The 23,077-nt window shown below is 43.5% G+C and overlaps 1 protein-coding gene across 1 annotated transcript in view; it reads right to left on the bottom strand.

Annotated features, from left to right (window-relative positions):
• Positions 1-13,805, bottom strand: part of RAB38 (RAB38, member RAS oncogene family) — a 45,141-nt gene extending 31,336 nt beyond the window's left edge. Inside the window, exon 1 of the mRNA XM_016206707.2 lies at positions 13,602-13,805. Within this exon, the coding sequence (XP_016062193.2) occupies positions 13,602-13,803 (202 nt within the window). The 5' untranslated portion in view covers positions 13,804-13,805. The remainder of the gene's footprint in view (positions 1-13,601) is intronic.
• Between the last annotated feature and the right edge of the window lie 9,272 nt (positions 13,806-23,077).

The following is a 23,077-nucleotide window of genomic DNA, read 5'->3' as shown; positions in this document are numbered from 1 at the left end:
TACTGGGTTGTGTGCATGTCTGTTGCAACAGTTTTCGGGCTGGAATGTCATGTTTCCATCTTAAGAAATAATTCCTTGGAATCAATTTACTCTAGTCCAAAGAATATATATTTTGGGGGTCATGACACAATCAGTAAAACTAAAAGTGCCACAAAGATGTGGTCTTTATTTCTAGGGAGTCATAGTATGAAAAGCGGGAAGATAAAACCAAAAGTAAATATGGACCTTGCACAAGGATCTGGGGGGAAAAACAAACTATTCAATTGACAGGATGATCAAATGGCCACTGAACGTATAAAGGCTTCAACTGGTTTCCAGGAACCCCACAGACAAGGATCAGAGTCTGGCTCACTTCCTGGTGATTAAGGGTTTCTCATTTTTAAGAGCCCACCTGACTCTCTGGCAATGGTTCTGAAACTCTTTCATCTTCTTTCTTCACTTCTTGGCTCCACCAATCCATTGACAGAAAAATGTCAGTCACACAGGGTTATATCCTGAATTAACCTTGTATAATCTTTCCCTATAAAATTACTCCGAGCCCTTTGGCCAGAACCATGACACACACTGCCTCTGTATGGAGTTCAATTAAGTCAATTAAGTCTCCTTGCAGAGTGGAGAAAAAACCTGCAATTCTTTACCCCTCCCAATGGATACTTGCAGACTTAAGGAGTCTCTAAGAGCCATTCTCTGTCACCACTCTTGTGCATTCATCACTTTCTTCCACTCCCACTAAAATCACTTCAGTTAGGCTTGTCTCATCTCAGTTCACCTCATCCGATCGTTTAACAACACATTTTGAATGCTTATTATTTTCCGAACACTGTTCTAGCAATAGAAAAAAAAATTGAAAACCTTTGCCCTCATGAAGCTTACATTCTAGTGAAGAGATAACAGTAAACAAAACTAAGTAAGAGACATGCAATACGACATTACCTGGTGAAAAGCGCTATGGAGAGAAATCAAGCAGGAAAGGAGGAAGGGGCATGTGGGTGGGGAGGGCAAAGTTAAGCAGCATGGACAGTGACGACCCACTGAGACGGTATCATCTCAGTAAAAGCCAAAAAGAGGTCAAGGAGCAGCCAGATGGATATTTAGGAGAAGAGGGTTTTAGAGAGAACAGCAAGTCCAAAGATGCAGAGGCACAAATGTGTCTGGCAAGCATTTGGAGAACAGCAAGGAGACTGTTGCAGGCTGTGCCATGAGGCAGACAGAGACCAGAACGCAGACAGTTTGGGACCGTGGTACAGATGCAGCCTTTTATTCTGGATGACAGAGGAAAGCACTGAAGGATTGTGAGCTGATGAGAAACAAGAACTGACAGAAGAAAATGGTTAAGGCTGGCTGCTGCCCTGAGGAGCAACCCGCAGGGGTCAAGGCTGGAAGTGGGGAGACAATCCAGGCAAGAGAATGATGTGGACCAAAGTGGCAGTGGTGAAAGTGGTAAAGACGGGTTGTTTCTGGGTCTATTCGGAGACAGAGATGACAGTTGGGATGTAGATTATAACAGGACTCAAGCACGATCCCCAGACTTTTGGCCTGAATTATTCAAAGCAAGGAGTTGTCATTCGCTGAGATGAAGACGGCTTTTTGGAAGTGACGACTTGGGGAAGTAGTCTGGGGTTCTGATGTGTTAAGTTTGAGATGTGTGTTAGGCAGATGTGTCAAATAGGCAGCTGTATGCTTGAGGCTGAAGTTCCAGAGGTGATCAGAGCTGAAATTTAACTTGTACTTTAATGTCCGTATACCTACCTCTGCCACTTTCACCTTTCAAAGCCCTGTTTCCGCCCTATCATTTCCCTAATTAAACACTTGCAGGGACCCACTGCTGCCTACAGGCGATACCCAGAGCTGAAGACAAAGCTGCTAACACGTTAGATGAGCCACAGGAGATTTAAAGCAATTTGAACTATTTCCCAACAGTCATAAACGGGAAGGTCTCTAATAAAACAGACACTGCAACATCTTAAAAACCAAGAACATTCGGAAATACGGGGTCCACGTCATAGGACTAATGCCTAAGTATTAGTTCATTTGATCTGACCAGTACCAAACGCCCAATTTTAAAGAAGTGTTGCTGAGATACTATTCCTTTCACCTTGTTTTATACCACAAAAACACTGCCTTAAATTTGTGTATTTATATCAACTTTAGAAAAGTAAGTCTAATGCAAGATATTTAGAATTCAATGAAATTTACATAATTTTAAAAGAAACTGTTGCTAGAGACTCATTTTTCCTATTGTAAGGCTCTTATAAATGGTCACCTAGAATCCCATGCCTGTTTCTTTGCATCGAAACACTCTTTAACGCACTTGGCCTTGTTCCAGTACATCCATCTAGCTTCACACAGAATTTTGTGAGGGAACAAAATGCAAGCCAGGATGATGGGGAAGCTTTGTTCCCATTTCCTAGGGAAACAGGAGCTCAGGGGGTCGAGGATTGAGGACAGAAGCTTTTGAAAGGTGAACAGGTAAGCATCTGCCAAGCAGAGAAAGAGTTCATTTCTTTTACCCTCTGGGCTCCTATGGGACCTTCAAGGTTACACACCTTGACCTAAAAGGTGAAGGATAATCCTCAGACTGAGATCAGGATACTGCCCAAAACTATGCCCTGCTAGGTCCTGCTAAGTTCTGCTTCTTGCTTCCATGCCACTCACTCCATGGTGCCCCCGCTCTTCCTGGCACATAACCTCTCCCTGCTCCTCTGCCTAAATCCTACCTGGTCTTCAAGGGTGCACCAAGCCCTACCTTCTTGGAGCCTTTCCTGACTACTTGGCCCCACACTCACCCCTTTCCTCCTCTGTCCTCACACAGCTCTGACACTGGGTGACTTCTTGCCCTGCCCTGCTTTCCAGTGCTGCAAACGGCTGCAGCCTGCGTCCCCAGCTACACGGCAGGCTCCGAGTCCACGCCGAGTGACTCAGTTCCTGCCCCTTACGTCTCCCCAGCGCACACTCCGAGAGGCTCTGAGTCTACGCTCGGGATGGACTTGCGAAACGATGGAACTGGTGATGCAAGTGCTCTTTACAAAATGAAGTAAAATGAACAGACTTACTATCTGGGAGAGGGGACCCCAGCAGGGACAGGAGTGAACTGAATAAAGCAAGGTCTCTGCTCCAACTCATTTACTTTCTATGCCTTACTTGCTTGTCCTTAAAATCCACTCGGAAAAAAAGCTGTCCCCAATTCAGAACTACCCAAACTCTTTACGCAATTTCTTCAGTTCCCCCATAAATAATGGCTCTCATTTCATCTTACTACTAGTTGTCATCTCTTGTAGAAAAATCTTACCTCTATTCAACAAGAAGGTAAATCTAGATGCAGTGTATTAAATTACGGTAGCATGTGCAAGAGAAAAAGACGACATAAAAAGTAACAACTGGTTTCTTAGGCGTCCATAAATTATAGAAAGGAAGGGTAGGCAGCTTATAGTGATCTCCTTTTAATGTTAAATTTCAAAAATACATGGGGGGGAAAGTGGGTTACAGTTGTTCGTATGGAAAATAACACAATAATTAATAAGTAATAATGCAAGAATAAACTCACAACTGTAAACCTACTTTTGTCCCACCTTGCATTTTCATTAAATTCTGAATTTATACTTAAATTTAAGGCACTGTGTGTTTTTGTGTGTGCTTGTGTGTGAAAATGAGCTTCCCAGTATCCCAGGAGATTTTTGTCAGAATTTATTTTGACTCAGTTTAAATGAAATAACTCACTTGGATACAGAAATAAAATCATATAGTAATATAATGTCCAAAATCGGATGGGGAGGTGGGGAAGAAACCAAGTCACCGTAGAGAGGTTGGCATGAATCAAGATAGAACAATCAGCATCTTGTGTTTTTAATTAAATTAATTATAACCTAAACAAATGCCTACCAAACTACCTAAAAATACCTGAATTGTAAGCCCAAATGTATCGGGGGGGAAAAGCTAACTCTGAATTACTTAGCATTTGAGACATTACCTCTAAGTAAGCTTTAAAGATACTTTTACAAGTAACTCAAAGAGTCCCTGGACTCTAAGGTTTTCACTCTTTAAAAAAAAAAAAAAAAAAAAGTTTATTGATTTGAGAGAGAAAGAGAGAGAGACAGAGACACTGATTTGTTGCTCCACTTATGCATTCATTGGCCGATCCTCATATATGCCCTGACTGGGGGTCAAACCTGCAACCTTGGCATATTGGGATGACACTCTAACCAACTGAGCTACCCAGCCAGGACCAGAGTTTCACTCTTAAGGGATTTCCAGATTCCTCTAAATCAAAAATTCCCAAAATGTGTGCCAAGGTACTCTGGGATGTCTCAGTGAACTCACAAGAGGATATTATAAAATTTCAAGGCAAACACAGCGGCGCTTAAGATCAATCAGAAACTACTAGCTTGATGTAATTCACAATTTGAATATTAGATTGAGCTACATTTCTTTTGATATGATCATAACATCTTGAAACTAGGGTTTTCACAGTTTGTGTACTAAAAAGCAAGAGTCATGTGAAAATAAATGAGAAACAGGAACTGAGAGTGGTGGTATCTGAAGTATTGTTTTCCTTAAAATAAAAAAACGCAGACCATGCTACCCATATATGACAATTTTTATTCCAATACCATCAAGCATCATAGCTATTTTTATCTTTAACACTCAAACCAGAGACTTGTGTCCCTCAGTCACTGTGTATTTCCTGGCTAAAAGTAGTATTTAAGATGGTTGTTATTAAGCCAAACCAACTACACGTCTGCAGCAGTGCTATGTGCAAATACAGCTGATTCAACTTTTAGCTCTATCCAAAAGTGTAAAGGTTTAAAAACATAATAAATTATTGCTTTAAAATCAATAACGTGTATCTTCTAAATGCAACTTAAGCAATTAATCATATGTGAAAACTACTGCATTGTTATATCACCCATTAGGAAATAGTTGAATAGAGTGGTTAGAAAATGGGATTTATAAACAGACAAGTGTCAGTTTATATCTTAGCACTATCCCTTACTAACTGTGACTCTGAAAAGTTTTATGTGGTTTTTTGCTGGTTTACGTGTTTTCTAGTCTGTCTAAGCACAGTTTTCGTCTCTATGACAAGCTCATTGTGCGCAATAAATGAAATGATCCATAAAAACGCTAGCACCATCATGACAGACAATAAATGGTAGCTATTAATGCCATTATATTGTAGGGAGGATAGTCCTCCCAACAAGTAATTTAAATTAACTTGTTCTAAACTTCACCCTATGAATTAGACTGAAATTTGTTTGAATCCCTCACACTCTAGATAATTCCTCCGTTGCCATTAAACTGAGGAGCTAATGTAGACATTTTCAGAAAGTGAAGCTGAGCTTCTACATGCCACAGAAGCCAAGTCTTTCCCCCCTCTTCTTGGGAGCAGATGTAAGCAAGGCTGATGCAGAAGGGAGGCTAAAAAATGCATCAGGGAAACAGAGTGAGCAAAAGCAGAGAGCAGAAAGCAACAATTCTGATTTCCCTCAGACGTTTGAAATAACTGACTTTCCTCTTCTTTTTTTAATTCTCACCAGAGGATGTTTTTATTCAGTTTTAGGGGGGGGGGGGGGAGAGAAAGAGGGAGGAAGGAAGGGAGGGTGAGAGAGAGAGAGAAAGAGAGGGAGGGAGACTGATGTGACAGAGAAACATCAATTGCCTCCTGTACCCGCCCCACTGGGGATCGAACTGCCAACCTAGGTGTGTGCCCCGACCCAGAAGGGAACCCGCAATCTTCGATGCATGGTATGATGCTCCAACCAGCTGAGCCACCCAGCCAAGGCCACCCTCTTCCTAAAGTCTCTGCCCTTCGCTTTCCAACCTGCCCCTGCTTGCTCTCCTCCCACTCGGTGTTTCCCCCTCTTCCTGCTGACTCTGCAGTCACTAAATTATGTAACGAGGTCTGCTGGAAGTGAAAGATATTTGGAGAAGTACAGAAGAGCTGTAATATATTGATTGCTAAAGGCAGGGGTGCTAGAAGGGAATAAAAAGAAGTTGCATGTGTCTCAAGGCAGGAAGGCGTTAGCACCGGAATGAGAAAACTCGGGAAGCCTCTGTAGAGAGTGACCCTCTGGGACGGGGCTGGACAGCAGGCAGGACTTAGACATGTGGAAGTGGAGGGGAGGGCGCGCATGCGAGCCAGCAAGAGCAGGAGCAAAGGCACTGGGACAGTAAACGTGGGGTGTGCACAGGAATTCAAATGGCCAAAATTGAAGCCTCACAATGGAGGGTGGGGGAGATTATATTAGGATTAGGAATGTTCTTTGAAGCCAGGCTGTGACTCTGTGCCCTCAATGGGATACCATCATCCTCTCTTCTTCATTGCATGAACTCTCAGAAGGCTGGGTGTCTACCAAATTCAATTACTTTTGTGCTCCAGTACTTAGAACATCAAAATATCTGCTGTTAAAAAATAGTTAATTATTCAAATCTCATCATTAGTAAACCAGAGGTGCCTGCATTCTGGTTCCAGTTCTACCATTAACTTTCTATGGGCCTGAGAAACTAATGTGACCAATCCCCTCCTTTCAAATCATAGCTTCCTCATCTATAAAATACAGGATTTGGTTTGATGAGCCCTCAAGGTTTTAACTCTGTGAAAATGATCTTTCAAGAAGTTATTTCATCTACTGTATCTAAAAATCATAAAGATGATAGTTCTGTCGTTTTACCTCCAAGTGAATCACATTTCACTCCAAATTATGAAGACTTTGTCAAATGAAGAATCCCAGTTTTTAAGAATTGTCTTTAAAGCTACTCCCCAGTTTTTATGGTGAAAAAATAAAATAGAAAGCCCCCTTAAGAAAAGTGCTTACCATATTTATTGATTCTAAAACATATGCATTTTATATGTTAATGTTCAAAAAATTATAAAGCCTTTCAAAATCATTATATGTTAATGTTCATAAAATTATGAAGTCTTTCAAAACATAAAAAAATAAGTTTATTAATTTTGTTTCATTGAAGAAAATTTTTATCAATGATATATCTTAGAATTACAGCAATGATTAAATAGTTGACTGAAAAACTTTTTATTGAACAAATACTCACTGAGCGCCAACTAAGCACCAAGTACAACGCTAGGTCCTAGGTTACAGTTTGGAGGGACATGACATTCCAATGCAGTAGTAGAGGACTTCCAATCTGGGGCAAGGATGGGATATTACAGGAGCAGAAAAACAGTGTCTCTCTCAGTCGCATGGGCTCAGTAGAGACTTCCTGAAGGAGATGGGATTCTGAAGGTGCGGGGGACCCACTAAAGGGTGACAAACTGGAGAATATCTACCTGGAGAATGACACCATGCTGAGAAGTCTCACCTCTGTGGATTACAAGCTGATGGGTGGGAAAGCCTGAGGAAGGGATGGGTATTAGGAAGCTGCTACAGCAGTTCAGGTGAGTTGTGAACACGTGGCTACTGAAAGGAGGGATAAGAGTTCTTTTTCAAGGTGGATGGGATTTGATTAATACCTGAGAGTGGGAAACGAAAGGGAGTGGGGGATGGGGGAAGTTAAAACCTGAGTTAATTTCAAAGAGTAATTTATGATCATATCATTTCTTAACCAAATTCTCAAACAGCTGAAAAAAATTAGTGATACTTCATAATTTGGAACTCCAGGCTAGCATCACAGACATGACCCGGTCTAGTTAAGGAAGACTACTCTGTACCCCAACCTAGAAGGTGAGAATCCTCCCCTGACACAATAAACTTGATTTCCACTCTAGGAGCAGGAGGGCCACCATATCCCTCTGAGAATGTCCATCTCAGAATCAAAGAGCATGAAAGAAAGAAAAAGGGTCCTCAACGGTTTGACAGCTTTGCAGGAGTCCCCAAAGCTAATCATCAGAGAAGGGGGAGAAAGGGCCCAAGCCTACCATGAGACAACTATTCTCCAAAATGTTTTCAGGTGAGTCATGACTCTGATGGCAACCCCTTAATGACTGCTTACGGCCAAACCACCTTTATTGAGCAACCACTATGGGCCGGGCACCATGTTCTACTTACGCTTGGCCCAGTTTCCTCCCCTATAAAACTGGAAATAGTAGGACCTAGTTTCTGGCATTACTGTGGTGTTAAAACTGCAAAGATTACTGCGGCAAGTTGGTAAGTGTAAGGAATTATCACTCTTAGCCTTTAGTTTAGCATACACGTTCTCTCCTAGCCCGCTGCCTCTCTCACCACCTCTCCTCACACACTGTCATCTCCAGCGACGCCAGCTCACCCGCAGGCCTCGCTGTGTCTCCTCGCCTCCACACCATGGCCAGGGTAAGCCCCATTTTTCACTTTCTTTTAGCACCTGCTACTTCCCGTTCAGAGTACTTATCGAAACAGTCATTAAATAATCATCTCCGTGATTATGTTTTAATATCTTTATGCCCCACTAGACTATCAGATTCTATAAGAGCAAAGATTGATCCATTTCATTCCCCCAAAATGCCTCTGCTAATCACGTGAATGAATAAATCTTCTTTTGCAAGAGCTTATACCTCTCAAACCCTCAAGTTTTAAAACTATTTTAATAAAATGCAGTAAAAAAATTACCTCAATGCCACTTTGCCCTCCTGAGAGTAACTGTGTTCCTGACAATAAGGCCGCAATGAGACAGATCCTGAGTGTCCTTTTGTCATGGCCAGGCCTCAATGACTCCAGCAACCTTTTACTTGCCAGAACCCCACGAACTGCCCCCCCCCCAAATAACTCTATGACTTAGAATCTGTCCCCTTTTAGTCTTGAGCCCTCCCAGCACTTTTATTCCTCTCTTCTTGATGTATATAATCTATAGGCAATGCAGAGCCACCAAAGTGATGTCCTGGGAAGATAAACTTCACTTTGGTACATATAAAAACTGGAGGAAGAGGCTGCCTCCCTCTTTCCTTCTGCCAGTTGGATAGTTAATGTTCTCCAATGCTTCTTGTCACACAGCTTAGGCTGAGAAAGAGTACAGATGTGCCCTGCAGGAAAATATTTTTCTTGTAAGTTGGATCTTGTTTTAAATATTTAGAGGCATTGATCATTTCGTAGTGAAGCTTTCACATAGTGAAGAAGCCCTCTCTAAATTACCTGTCAACTTAATTTTATTTTCCACTATATTGATTAAATCTAGAATTGGGTTTTCTGCTGTTCCTGTTTTTCTTGGCCACTTGCTAGCTCTTGTGACCTTGGGCAAGTCCTTTGCCTTTCTGACTCTTAACCTTCTCTAATATAAAACAGGTTTAACACCAACTCTCTGTCTATACCCTCAGAGATGCTGGGAAGATCAAGCCGGAAAGCATAGGTGAAAATAGTTTGTAATAACAATTAAAACAACGAGAGTAATAGCTAAAATTTATTCAGCATTTACTCTGTGTCAGGCACAGCTTCACGTGAATTAATTCACTTCATCCTTTCAACAACTCTAAGATGCAGATTTTGCTATTGTCCCCAGTTTACATACAGGAAACCAAGACATAAAAGCTAAGTAACTTGCGCAAGTTACTTGGAATAAGAAGTTGAGATAAGTGACCACCCACTACCTGAACACAGTAGAATATATTAAAACTGATAGAGATGACAGAGATAGGGTAGTATAGATATGATATCACAGGAAAATTTTAGAAATTGCCATTTTATAGATGTGGCAACTGAGGTCCAGGAAGGTTTCATGGCTTGTCCAATGTCAAGTATAATATATTTATAATATCTATAATTTATTATTTATCTAGAATATGTCTAAAGTATTCCATTTTTAAGTTGTGGAAAGTAGAGCAAAGCTGTTAGAAACCTGGGTGCTGGATTCAATGGCCAAGTTTTAAATTCCAGCACTACCACTTAAACGGCTATTTTACTGGGAAGTTAAAAATTAAACATGTGTGGACAATTATAAGAATGAATGCTTAAGAAATGTTAGCTACCATTACTCTGTCCCAATCCCTACAGCCAAGTCCCAGAGCACATCAAGAGCTCTAGAGAAAATTGTGCAGTTCGCTTTGAAAGTGCTAATAGCATTAGGATTTGGAGAGGAATAGGAAAAAAAGAGTCTTGAGGGTGAACTTTTTGTTTACTGTTTTTCTGATAAAACTGTAAAAAGAATAAAAACTATAACCAAGAATCACAGTTTCAGAAATATGTTTTCATTCCATTTCCTTCCACTGTCAGCACAAGGGTACTGAATAATACCCAAAGCCCATTAGAAATAGGAAGGAAAAGGCAAAGTTAACCATCTCCTGAAGCAGCAAGGCCTTCAAAGGGGAAAAGGGCACGGCCCCTGTGGGCTGGGCCACCTGTACAACAGGCAGTCACACGCCTATGGCCATAAACAGCATGGCTTGATTCCAAGCCAGACAGAACTGGGTCAACTCTGGTTCTTTAACTTATTAGCTGGGTGGCTTTGGGCAAAGCAATGCAATTTTTCTATTAAGAGCTTCTGAACCCACAACTGGCCCAGCTGCTCCTCGAGGGTGTAATCACTGGGACCCTGGGTGATGGCTCTCTCCTATGGGGTTTGTGGGATTTATCACATTGGTTTCACGGCCAAGTTCACAAGCCCTGAAAGGTACTTCCTTTCTGGATCAGACTGGCCAGTCTAAGGGGCCACAGGAGAGCTATCATGAGAATCTGTCCAACAAATAGCGCCCCACTTGGCATTGAGCCAAAGGAATATCAGGAGTCTAACTGAGCAAGGATTCCCTCTATTGCAGGTTGATCTGATACCCCATCAGGATAGGGCAGGTCTCTATCTCATCCACACCCCCAACCCTCTCAAAGGGAGGCCCACCAGCCCTCACTTCCTGTTCTTTCCCAATACACACCAGAGTTGAGCCCAAAGGCCAAAGAGAAGCATTTCTGTTTGAAAAGTCAGGCTGTGATTTAAAGGTACTATAAAGTACACTTAGCTAACTGGAGTCTGGGTAGGCGGCTGAGGCTGGATTTCATGAATTCTTTCCTCACAAGGCTAACTATGCAGCCTGCAACATGTTAGTACTATGCTCCAGACATCCTTTCCCACAATGGCCCAACTTCCCCCAACTGGCTTTGCCTGCTGCCCAACTTCTAACTCAGCCTACAGGGCCTTCGGGCTGGAGGTTGCCGAAGACAGGTTACCGCAGAACATCAGAGCTCTGGGACAAAGAAGCTCCCTCCCCTACTGAGATGCTGCACACCACTGTATCTGTAGGGCTGACTTGCCAAGGCTCCTCAGATTTCTTATCTACCCAAGCTTCTGTGACTACAGTCTCTATGGTAATCTTAGTCCAGAACCATGACTCAGGAGGCATTTCTAAGCTTAGGAATTGAACTGCTCATGACAGTATGTTGTAGTGTGGGTAAAGCTGAAAAATGGAGCTATAGGTGTTTTGGAACAGATTATATGGAATATAACATAGGAATATAATATAGGAATCATCATTTATTAGAATTTAATCAGCACATTTATATCATTTCCTTCTTGCCTAGCATTCATACATGCTCAAAAGAAAAGGTAGCTCCTGTAACAATAATCCTTGCAGCTCTCCTAGATAGAAGACACTATTGCCTTTAGCTAACATTCGTTAGTTGCTCATCTCTAATTTGTTGGGAGAAAGCATTTCACCTATTTACAGATAAGGAAACTGAGACCAGAAGTTTAGGGAACTTGCCTAAAATCGCCCAAGACATACGGGATAAAACAGGGATTCAGACAGCAGCAGCTTGGTTCTAGAATTTAGGCTCTTAATTACTGTGACCTTCTTTCTTCCCTGTTAGGTGAGGACACTGAGGCCTACGGACATTATATAGCATGCTTGAGGTCATATCCTTACTTACATTTGACACAAAAGTCTAAATTATGTCTACAGTCTCTTTCAAACAGGACGCTAATTCTAAACCCAAGTCCTGGAGACTTATAACTCATCCAAGAGACTTTTCAGACACTAAAATGCAACAAAGGCCCAGCTGGGTGTGGCTCAAAGGTTGAGCATCTACCTTGGATCCAGGAGATCTCAGTTCGATTCCCAAGTCAGGGCGCATGCCTGGGTTGTGGGCTTGATCCCCAGTCAGGGACGTGCAGGAGGCAGCTGATCAATGACTCTCATTAATGTTTTTATCTCTCTCTCTTTCTCCCTCTCCCTTCCTCTCTCTGAACTAAATATATATTTCAAAAATAAATAAATAATAAAATGCAACAAAGTACACAGACTCATAGTGGATTTTCTAGATGAAAAGCCCAGTCAGATAGTGGCTGATGACATCTTCCGGTCTCTGATAACCCTTGTGCCACTAAAACTGCTGAAGATGACTCTAAATGCATGAATCTGTCTCCATGCCAAGAGTTTTATCATAAGACCTGGCAGCTGATGATTAAAGAGGCAATGGCATCCCGGAATCAGAAATGCCCTTTCAAAAATTTTCCACATTTCTTCTTGCTTCAAGCCATGATAAAGTGTTTCAAATGCACCAGCTAAAATGAACCTATTTTCTGAAAGAGAAGCGGCTAGCTTGGGTCCAGCACTTTGAAAGGTTCTTGGTGCGACAGACCATAAAACAGAGGTGAAGTGTAACCGTTTGAAGTGATTCACACCAGAGTCCCAGAGGACCTTAAAACTTCTGCTCAGGAAGATTCCTGAGCTGTCTGTCATTGTCCAGCCCCTCTCCATTTAACAGGGATGCACTGAGCTGCAGGGACTTGTCTGAAGCCGCTGAGCACGTGAGTGAGCGACAGAGCCAGGATCTGAAATGAGGAGTTGCACACCACCAAGCTGCAAACAGCCTCAGTCCAGGGACTGGCTCTTGCAGTAGATGCTCTGCATCTTCACATTCGACTGTGCCTAATTCGTGGTACAAACCCTGGGAATCAAAGTCTGATTTCAAACATTGTAAAGAAGCTTCTCTTTTTTCCAGGTTTTCTCAATGAAAACTTCAGGACCAAATCAAGAGATCTTGTGGTTAATGTCATAAACCCTTGGACAAAAGTGCCCCTGCATTATATACACAAACTCCTTTTGATAGAGGACAGGAGAGCCAGAGAGATAGAGATGGGGTGTGGGCGCCAGGGAGAGAAATAATCCTTTGCCCCCAGGAGTACACAGAAAGGTCTTTGGTTTCCTCAAAGGAGGCAGCCTCAAACTCGCTCGACTGAAGGCAGAAAAGGGAGTCAAGAAAGTTGGAATAAAGTGAGCAACTGAAGCCAGGAATTGGTAAACTCCTCTAGCCTGGAACTCTCTCTGTTCCCAGGAACCGATCTAGGGGCTTCCCCTCGGTTGGACTGGGCACGGAAGGGCGAGCAGGACACTCAGGGTCGCGTCACCAGCAGGATGGCCGGAGCCCGGAACAGGAGCTGGAGGCCAAGACTTGACCCCAGCTGCAGACGTGTCTCCCCCGAGTCCCGGAGAGGCCCGCGCAGGGCGGGAGGAGAGGGTGCGCGACGCACTTAAAGCCGCAGCTCCACGCGCCGCGGGACGCGCAGCCAGTTTCAGCTGGAGCAAGAAACTTTTGTTTTCTTTGAAACCAAGTTTCCAACCCACCAGGGAAGGGCTCTTCCGGCGCAGCGCCCCGGAGACCCGGCTCTGCCCCTGGGCCACGGCCCTTCTGCCTCGGGGCTGGGAACCGGCTGCGACGCGCTCCCGCCCGCCCGCGGCCTCCCTCCCCGGCTCTCACCTGCGATGTCCCAGAGCTGCAGGCGCACCACGGTTTCGGGGTCCCAGTGAAGCACCTTGAGCGCGAAGTCCACGCCGATGGTGGCCCGGTAGTGCGAGGAGAAGTTCTGGTGCACGTAGCGCTTGATGATGCTGGTCTTGCCCACGCCCAGGTCGCCGATGACCAGCAGCTTGTACAGGTGCTCCTTGCTCGCCGCCTGCATCCTGCCCGCCCGCCGCCCGCCGCGCTGTGCGGTGCCGTCGGCCGGGGCGCGCGCCCGGGCTGCGCTGGGGCGGGACTCCCGGCTGGTGCGCGCGGGCGCGAGCGCGGGAGAGCGGGTGACGGGGGGCGGGACTCCTCCCCGCCTCCAGGAGAAACGCCCAGGCGGGGCGCGGGGGTTAGTCTTCCTCTGCACTGCGCGCCCTGCGGCCTTGGAGCGCGGGGCAGACCACAGGCGCTCCTGGGACAGAAAGTTGGGGGTTAAGTGTTAACGCCTGTTGCAGAGGTAATGCCTACAGCGCTTCACGGTGCCCAAAGGGTTCTTCCGCGCCTGTGATCCTGGCCATGAAGCTGTGAGGGGTGGGTTTTCTTTTCCATGTATTAGAGCCAGAAAACGGAATGTCGGAAAAGTTATGTGAATGGCAGGAGAGGATAGTGACAAGTTGCCTGGCTGAAGACACCGTAGAGAGCACATGGAAGGAGAGGCAGGGCGTAGCAGGATTTCAAGAGGCAGGACTCTTGCACACCCTGGATTTTGAGGCAGTGACCTTGGGCCAGTCATTTGAGCTGCCCCAGCCTCCTGCAGGGACATGGCAAGCAATGGTGATCCGCACCTACCAGCAGCCTTGGACTGTGAACGCTGAGCGACTTCACACCCATTCAGCTGTGTACAGTCCAACAGGAGGGTAATCGGGTTGAAACACTGAGGACATCCACAGTTTTTAGTCTACTCCTCTCCTAGCCTAACAGATGTGCGTTTCATTGAAAGGCAAGTTAAACAGCTGGTCAGATTATTAAGTGATAAAAGCAAACATTTATCCAACACTGGCTATGTGCCAGTTTTTATACATATGTCACTTAATCATCCCAGCAGGCTTAAAAATAGAAACCATTACTCTTCACATTTTACAAAGGAGGAAACCAAGGCATTTAAAATAATTAGGATAAACAGGTAGTGAGAGAGAAGAGAAAAAAAAAAAAAAAAAGCCAAATTCAAACCTAAGTCTCTTGGTGCCAAAAAGTTTTGGGGTTTTTGTTTTGTTTTCATTCATTCTTTTAATCAATATGTATTTGTGCTTGGGGTGATACAGAAATAACATGAGGATTCCTGGTCTCAAAAACTTTGCCTTCTCGTGGGTGGAGAAAGACAAGACAAAGATAAATAAGTACAGTTTTTAATATATTAGTGATAGAGTAGGGAAGGGGGGATAGGAAGAGTTGGAATGGGGCTGGCCTTTTAGCCAGGGAGGCCAGGGAAGGTCTCCCTGAAAAGGTAACAGTTCAGTAAAAACCTGAAGTTGGTCAGGAAGTGGCATGCGGATCCAGGGGATGAGCATGCTCTACCAGAATGAGTCACTTTGTGGCTGACTGTGCTGGAGAAATGAGCAATGTCCACATTATCTCAGTTCACCTTTGCAATTGTCTTATGAAGTGGAGAATTTTGTTCAATCTATAGAACAGGAAACCAACAGAGAGCAGCTTTTCCAAGGCCACACAAGTGTTAGAACTGGCACTTAAATCCAGCTCAGTGAATCCCTGTTAAACCAAGAATGGAAGGTTTGGCACACCCCTGCTTTCTGTCTTCCTTTGACGTTCAGCTGCCCGGGGCAGAGGGTTACCCTAGGTGCCTGACCTGGACAAATCACATAAGCTCTCTGAGCCTCAGTTTCCATGTCAACAACATGAGGCTAATATCTGCCTTAGAGGGTTGTTGAGAAGACTAGAGAAAATATAATAAAATGTGGAGCCTATAGTAGGTGCTGAATAAATGGTAGCTATTAATATCAAATGTGGAACAAGCTTTTTATGCCATGCTTTCTGATATAAATAAACACTGTGGAACAGGCACTATATCTTACCATCTGTCCTCTCAGAGGGTAGCTCAGAAGCTTTGTTCATAATGGGCACTGAGTGAAGGTGTATAGAGTTGCACTACTTTGTGTTTATTGAGTATTGAGATAGACAGTCATCGCTCCTTCATTTCCACCCACACAGGGACGCACCAGGCAGATTATATCTAACAAGTGAGCCAAGGATTCTTTCCACCTGCTTAACGTATTGGCCAACACTGTGGCTCTGCTTTGCAGGGAAGGGAATTCACAAACCTGAGGTGCCTAAGCCATTCTCAGAGCCTACAGAGCTTGGGATGACAAAATAAGACTTGCTGGATCTAAAATCCTAGTTTTGTAGATCTGAGAGGCAAGTCTGGTCTGGGCAAGGAGCTAATAGTGATAGAAACAAGGAGGGGGTGAAAGTTTGAGACATACTGTGAGCCAGCCCTCAATCTTATGCCTGACCCAACTTTTTCACAGGCCCCAGCCTGTTTGCCCAGCAGGCCTGGGCTGAGTCATCCTCAGTCTCACCTGATCTCCTCTTCTGATCAGGAGAATGTTGGAGCATCAGATGTTTCTATTTACTATGTGGGGCAAGCAGGCCAAGATTCAGGTTTTCTGGGACCTGTAGTTTATAAAATTAGGGGGTAGGGGACTCTTTAAGCAAAAGAGTACAAAATTGCCCTGGCCGGGTAGCTCAGATGGTTAGAGCGTTGTCCCCATATGCCAAGGTTGAGGGTTTGATCCCCGGTCAGGGCACATACAAGAATCAACCAGTGAATGCATAAATAAATGGGACAACAAGATGATCTTCCTTTCTTTCTTTCTTCCTTTCTTTCTTCCTTTCTTTCTTCCTTTCTTTCTCTTCCTTTCTTTCTTTCTTTCTCTTTCTTTCTTTCTTTCTTTCTTTCTTTCTTTCTTTCTTTCTTTCTTTCTTTCTTTCTTTCTTTCCTCTTTCTTTCTTTCCTCTTTCTTTCTTTCTTTCTTTCCTCTTTCTTTTTCTTTCTTTCTTTCTTTCTTTCTTTCTTTCTTTCTTTCTTTCTTTCTTTCTTTCTTTCTTTCCTTTTTCTTTCTCTTTCTTTCTTTCTTTCTTTCTTTCTTTCTTTCTTTCTTTCTTTTCTTTCTTTCTTTCTTTCCTTCTCTTTCTCTCTCTCTCCCCACCCCTTTCTAAAATTAATAAATTTAAATTTTTTCAAAAAAGAATACAAAATTAAGGAACAGGTCCTGAAGTTTCAACTCACTGCTTCCCTGGGAACAGCAGGGGCCACAGTAGTGAGCAAGCTCCCTGGGCAGGCAGGAAGTATGTGCAATTTGTTTCCAGAGTCATTCTTTTAGGTCTCATGACAATTCTTCACAGTGGAAAGAAATTATTCTCAGTTTGTATTTTTAAAACCTTTTAGACTTCCGTGGCTTGGTGAGCACCCCAGGTTAGCTATTCAGGGAACTCTTTGTAAAGGTCACTCAAGGTCTCTGAACCAGAAAGTCCTCTGGGTAAAATGAGGGATTTGAGTTTCAAGATCTCTGGGGAGCCCTTTCAACTAGGATGTCAGAATTCTGGCTCTCCTAGACACCCTCCCGAAGGAGTGACACCCCAGCTGGTTCTAATCACCCCACATGGCACCATTACCCAAGAGGTGAAGGTTTCTATCCTGAACTCCATCTGCCCCCCTTAGAGACTTGGGAGAAAGGCCGGGAAAGGGCCATTTCAAAGCAAACATCATGCCATTGTCCTCTGCAGGTGACTTTGGTTCCATGGATCTGTTCTCTCCTCAGCTGCTGCACACTTTCCCCCAAGGGAAGGGCTCTCCAAGCGCGTTTTTCCCCCAGAGGGCAAACCTTTCTGTGCTCCTTTGCCTTGCTGTGACCATCTTTCCTTCTCTCAGAATTAGGCTACAGATAGCAAGCGAGGCAGCTGGGGACAGAATTTAAACAAGGTTCAGGCTGGAGCTGTTTGGACGGAAGGGCATTTAGCAAACAGGCAGGCCACCTTTCCTCCTTCCTCCCTCACCCCCTGCATTATAAGGCTTCACAAGAACCCATCTGCCTCAGTCTGTGAACCCATCAGCTTCGGGCTCCTCAGGAGGACGCCTGGCTTTATCCTGACAAGCCGGCACTCCTTCCAGAGAGAGCGGCTGGGGGTTTGCCACAGTAACGCTCAGAGCATCTCCGATGAGGTCTTACAACCTCACTGCCCTCAGACTGCTAAACCACAGTACACTCTCTCCTGAAGAACAGGAGTGCAGGTGACTCGGGTCTGTGAAAGGTCTATAAGACCATGAAGAGCTCAGACTTCGAGCGTGGCACAGCATCCCAGAGGCACAGAGTCAGGTCTCTCCAAGTCTTCGTTCCCTGCTGTCCAATGTGGGTACGTATTCTTGCACTTACAGATGATTGGAAATTGCTTTGTAAACATAAACCTGAAACCGTCATGTTTCCTTCCCAGGGCTGCTCTCTTAGATGAGTCCCTATGACTTTACCTTATTTGCTTTCACCAATAAGAGAGCCATAGGGAGTAAGTCATTAGCTTATGTGGCTCTTAATTATTGCTCTGAAGACATACTTAAATGCCTATATGATAGGCCACCAAAGAGTCTGTTGTAGGAAACTAAGGTCATTTTTCTTAGATGAAAGCAAAGACTGTATCTTCAAAGAGCTGGGCTTTGCTCTGAAAAAGGCCTGTAAGGAATGACCATCACATTTATCATACAAACAGGGACTCATGAGAGTGAAAAGGGACTCATGAGAGTGAAACGGGTGCTATTAATAATTACACCAAACCACAGGAAGAAGCCAGGGATCCTAAAGGATGTTCGTTCCCGAAGCAAAAGGCTAGCGTTCTCAAGTGAGATCTACAGCTAAGAGTGGCATTTGAAAAATCTCCTCAATCACCATTTTAATAAATAGTTCTGTCAAGTTCAGGCTGTGGCTCACTTCTCTGTTGTCTTCAAAGAGTTCCCCTTTTATCTACTAGGCTTGTCTGAGGCCTGTGCTAACTTGCAGTGGGAGCTGCATGCAGTATTAATTCAGGATTGCAGCAGTTGGCAACAGTTTTTAGATTATTTGGAGAGATGCCAAGGTGGATTCTGCATAGGAAGTGCTTGAAATGAACACATTTCAGTCCATGGAAATTTTGATGTTGGATTTTTTCCCCCAAGAAAGAAAAACTATAATAGGATATTTACCGATTATTGTCAGAAACCATTTACAGGTGAGTTTCTGGACCCAGTTAGTCTTGACCAAGAAAATCAGATTATACCCTAAACTATTTTCAGCAGATTTATTACGAATTAAAATTATGTGCCATAGCTGCACGCATTCAATTGCATTAGACAGATATGGTGAGGTTAGGAGTCGTTTTCCTCTAAACCAACCAACAGGGATGAGCTATGGAATGGTCAAAAGGCAAGCATCTGAGGAGAACATTGAAGCAAAATGATTCTATATGAACTCAGAGTTTCAGCTTCCCTGTATTGGGTGCCCACAATGGGCCCAGCCCTTTTTGTGGTTAATTTATTTAACCCTCACAACCACCCTGTTAGTAGGTACTCCCGCTTTATAAGGAGGGAAATGGGGCTCAAAGAATTTAAATAATTTGCCCAAAGTGACAGAACAAAAATTGCAGCTCCTAATTCCTAAATGCATGCTTTGCCTACCATACCACACTCCTTTTGCATATGGCAAAATCCAGCTCCAGCGTTGTTTCTGCTACACTACTACATATTCAGGCTGTAAAGAAAAAGGGTGGATTCTGATTCTATTTTACAGAGTCCTAAGTATGTAGGGAAAGAGCCAAGAAAAAAGGAAAAGAAAAGTCTGTGATTACAAGATAAAAGGGTTTGTCCTACTCTCACTCAACAACACAGTCGCGAAGGCAACGCAAGGAAAAACAGCCAGCAGCTTTTCAGTGGGGGCGACCACGCTCATATATGCAGACAGAATAAACCGGGGCGTCTGCCTCTGCTGACCTCAGAGACGGCAACAGCTTAGTCATACTGAGGCTCTCCTGTGAATGAGCCCCTAGCCTATAACAAGCAGGGACACAGGGACTGGTATGCTCTAGCTCAGACGATAACCCAAGAAAATTACTGACAGACCATTGAGGCACCAATCGAGAAAGATTTATGTGCAAAGCACGGTGACAGAATGTTTTTCGGAAGCGGGGTGAGGAGTGGGGTCTCGGATTTATGTATGTGAGGCTCTACCATGAAAATGTTTGCATTCTGGTTACAGCGTCATTCAGCAAGTACAGGTATGGCCCTCCCCCTGCCCCTCTCCTTCCTCTGAGGTCCCTTCACCGCCCTCCCTTCTTCTCTGCCCACTGCTGAAGGGTGCCAGCCTCCACCCTGGGGTCTCGGCCTTTCCCTGCTTGAGCTCACCCACTCCTCTGGCAACAGAGCAAACAGGCCCGAGAGGAAACACTGGAATCAGGCAGACCTATTTGATTTCACATTGGAGTTTCACCGCTAACCTGTTATAAGACCTTAGTAAAGTAATTTAACTTCTGTAAGCCTGTCTCCTCATGTATAACATGAGGATAATGATTTCTACCTCCTCAAGTTGTCAGGAAGCCCAAATGAAGTAATGCAGGGAAGTGCTTATTAGCATAGCGTTTGGCCCAGGATATGCACTGAAAAGAAAATGTTAAACTGTCAAACGTCTGCTGAATATTTCTACATCTGTCTTAAAACTCCAGCCTTGCTCCTGCGTCCCATACCCTTGTTCCAACTGCCTTTTGGGCATTTCTACCAGGCTTCCTGGCAGACATTTCAAATGCAAAGTGTGCAAAACCAAACTCAATATCTAACCCAACAGGCTTGTTCCTTTTCCTGTATTCCTGGTTTTAGTCAGTGGTGGCACCCTCACCAAAGTCTACCAGGCCCAAGAACTCAGTCACACTTGACTCCGCCTTTAGCACCCATCAGCCTGAGTCCCCTGATTCCACCTCAAATTCCTGAGTGTGTTTCCTCCATAAAAGTACTGCTAGGCCACAGAGGTGAACGTCTACTCAGTAGCATTGTGAGCAAAGGATGTTTAAGCATTATGAAGAAGGCAGAAATCATAAAAGCAGAAGCAAAACAAATGGTGAATGTAAAATGGAGAAAAATTTGCCACGTTTAAGACAGGCAAAAAGGGAATATACTTAATATATAAAAAGTTCTTGCAAATTATTTAAAAACATCACAATAGATAAAGGGACAGGGATATGAGTAAACAACTGACCAGTAATGATGTGAAAAAATATTTTTCACTAGTAATAGAAGTAGGTAAACTATGTTTTAATACTAAAAATACCCAATATTGCCAAAGATTCGAAGAAAAAGATACTATCATAGGGTCCTGGTGAGGCTATAATTTAAGAAAATGCTGTGGAAGGGAAATTTGGTGATAGGTATGAAAAACCTTAAAAATATATGTGCCCTTGACCCGACAATTCCATTTGTAGGAATTTATGATAATGAAATAATTAGAGAGGGAGGTTTGTACACATTTAACTTCAGGAATGTATATAATAGTGTTGCTTATCATAGAAAAAAATGAGAACTTCCTAAATATGTTAAATATCATAATGCTATAACTATATAACAGCACATCATATAATCTTTATAAATAATGTTAAAAAAAATTGAATGACCTGAAAAGATGTTCACAATATTTTTTGCAATATTTAAAAATTGGAAAAAAATTACAAAATATTGTAATACTCAGTTTGGCATAGTTATATATACATATATATATAATTATATAATATATAAAATTTTCATTTCATATATGGATATGTATCTATGTATATATAGATGTGTACGCCCACACAAAGATATAGAAAATTATATACCAAGATATTATCAGAGGTTATCTCTAGATGATGGTGAGGTTACTGCTTTGCTGTATTATAGTTCTTTCTACTTTTATATTTTTTCCTCTCTTAATTTTACAGGGAACATTATTGATTTAAAAAGAAGAAAACAATTTTTTTTTTTAAATGAATGGACCCCAAATGGGTCTTAGAGGAGGATTCCCAGCAGTTCTGGCTCCAGGTTTCAGATATCATCACTGACATGGCTTTTCTAGGCCTTTCCACCAGGTGCTCAGTATCACAGTTTTAACTTTCAGTATTTTTCAGCCAACCTTTCTCACCCTGATTCCACTGATCTTATCAGTGCTGACACATCTGCCCTCGCAAGGGCACCAATGCACCGTTTCATTGTTGGCATAGTCAGGCTGACACTTCAGAACACCATATAGAGCCTGCACACTGTCCTGGAGTGACTGTCACAGCAGCCCAGGCCTAGTTCACAAGGCGCTGACAGGAGCCTTCCCCACTAGTTCTGTGGGCCTGGAAGGAAGCCTATTGTCTTTCCTCCAAAGATAGGGCCCTCCCAGACGGTGATACCATCTTTGCCTCCTTCCTGCCTGTGCCCTACTTTTCCTCTCTGACACCAACTTGCTGATTCATCCCTCCAATATCCCTCTCACCCATCCTGTCCTTTCATTTCAGTCCCTTATGACATCTCACCCAGGAATCTTCCTGACTCCATTTCCCCTGCTTAGATCTATGTTACCACTCTGGGATCAATATTCTTCAAAAATAAATTACTGCAGGAGGGCACTGCTCTACTCACAGCCTGTGAACTTTCTTTAATGTGCAGGGGGAATAGATTCTATCCTACTTCATCCTTAACTGAGTTGTGTTTTCTGTTATATGCGGCCAAACCAAATCCTAAATAATAAACCTCCTTGAGTCAGAAAGGAAGCGGTCATCTCCCTCCCTAGCACGCCTACATAATAGCAGTTTGTACGTATGACATTTCATCAGTCTACGTCCTACCAGCACTTTTTGTAGATTTCCTCCCAGTCGGTACCCTCCCAGTCGTATACCCTACTAGCATCTGGCACAGTACCTGCTGTGTCATACCTGTGTGCTCAAAACATGCTCTGCCCTCATTCAGGCCTTGCTGCACTTAGCGTCCTGAATTGCACAGACACTCAGTAAAGGTTTTAATCACAATGGAAAATACGAACCATGTGAAACCATGTCTTATGTTATTGCCAACCACGCTGAGCCCTGGATGCAATAAGCTGTTTTGTGTGTGCTTGTTTTCCTGCAAGGAACTTGAGCATTGTTGAAGGCTTCCAAAGGAAGCAAGGGACGAAGGCAGTAAAGACTGCTGGGCTGGAAGTTCCAAGGGCTGTGTTCCATTTCTGGCTGTGCCACTAACTACCAAGTCAGCCTGGTACTTCACCTCACACCCTCCAACACTCTTTGAATAGCTTCTCTAAATTGACAAGACTTTATCAAAGATAATCTGACCATATGCATCGAGTCTTTCATATAGGCATAATTATCCAACAGAGTAACTGCTCTTTAACCAGATGTTCCTTTTTTAAGAATTCATCCCAAAGAAATAATCAGTCTTTCAAAGATTTATACACAAGGTATTAATGTAG

This window comes from Miniopterus natalensis, chromosome 11, assembly GCF_054644295.1.
Source record: "Miniopterus natalensis isolate mMinNat1 chromosome 11, mMinNat1.hap1, whole genome shotgun sequence".
In the NCBI taxonomy this organism is placed as follows: domain Eukaryota; kingdom Metazoa; phylum Chordata; class Mammalia; order Chiroptera; family Miniopteridae; genus Miniopterus; species Miniopterus natalensis.
Note: the sequence above shows the minus strand (reverse complement) of the source record. Positions and strands in the feature narration are given on the sequence as shown.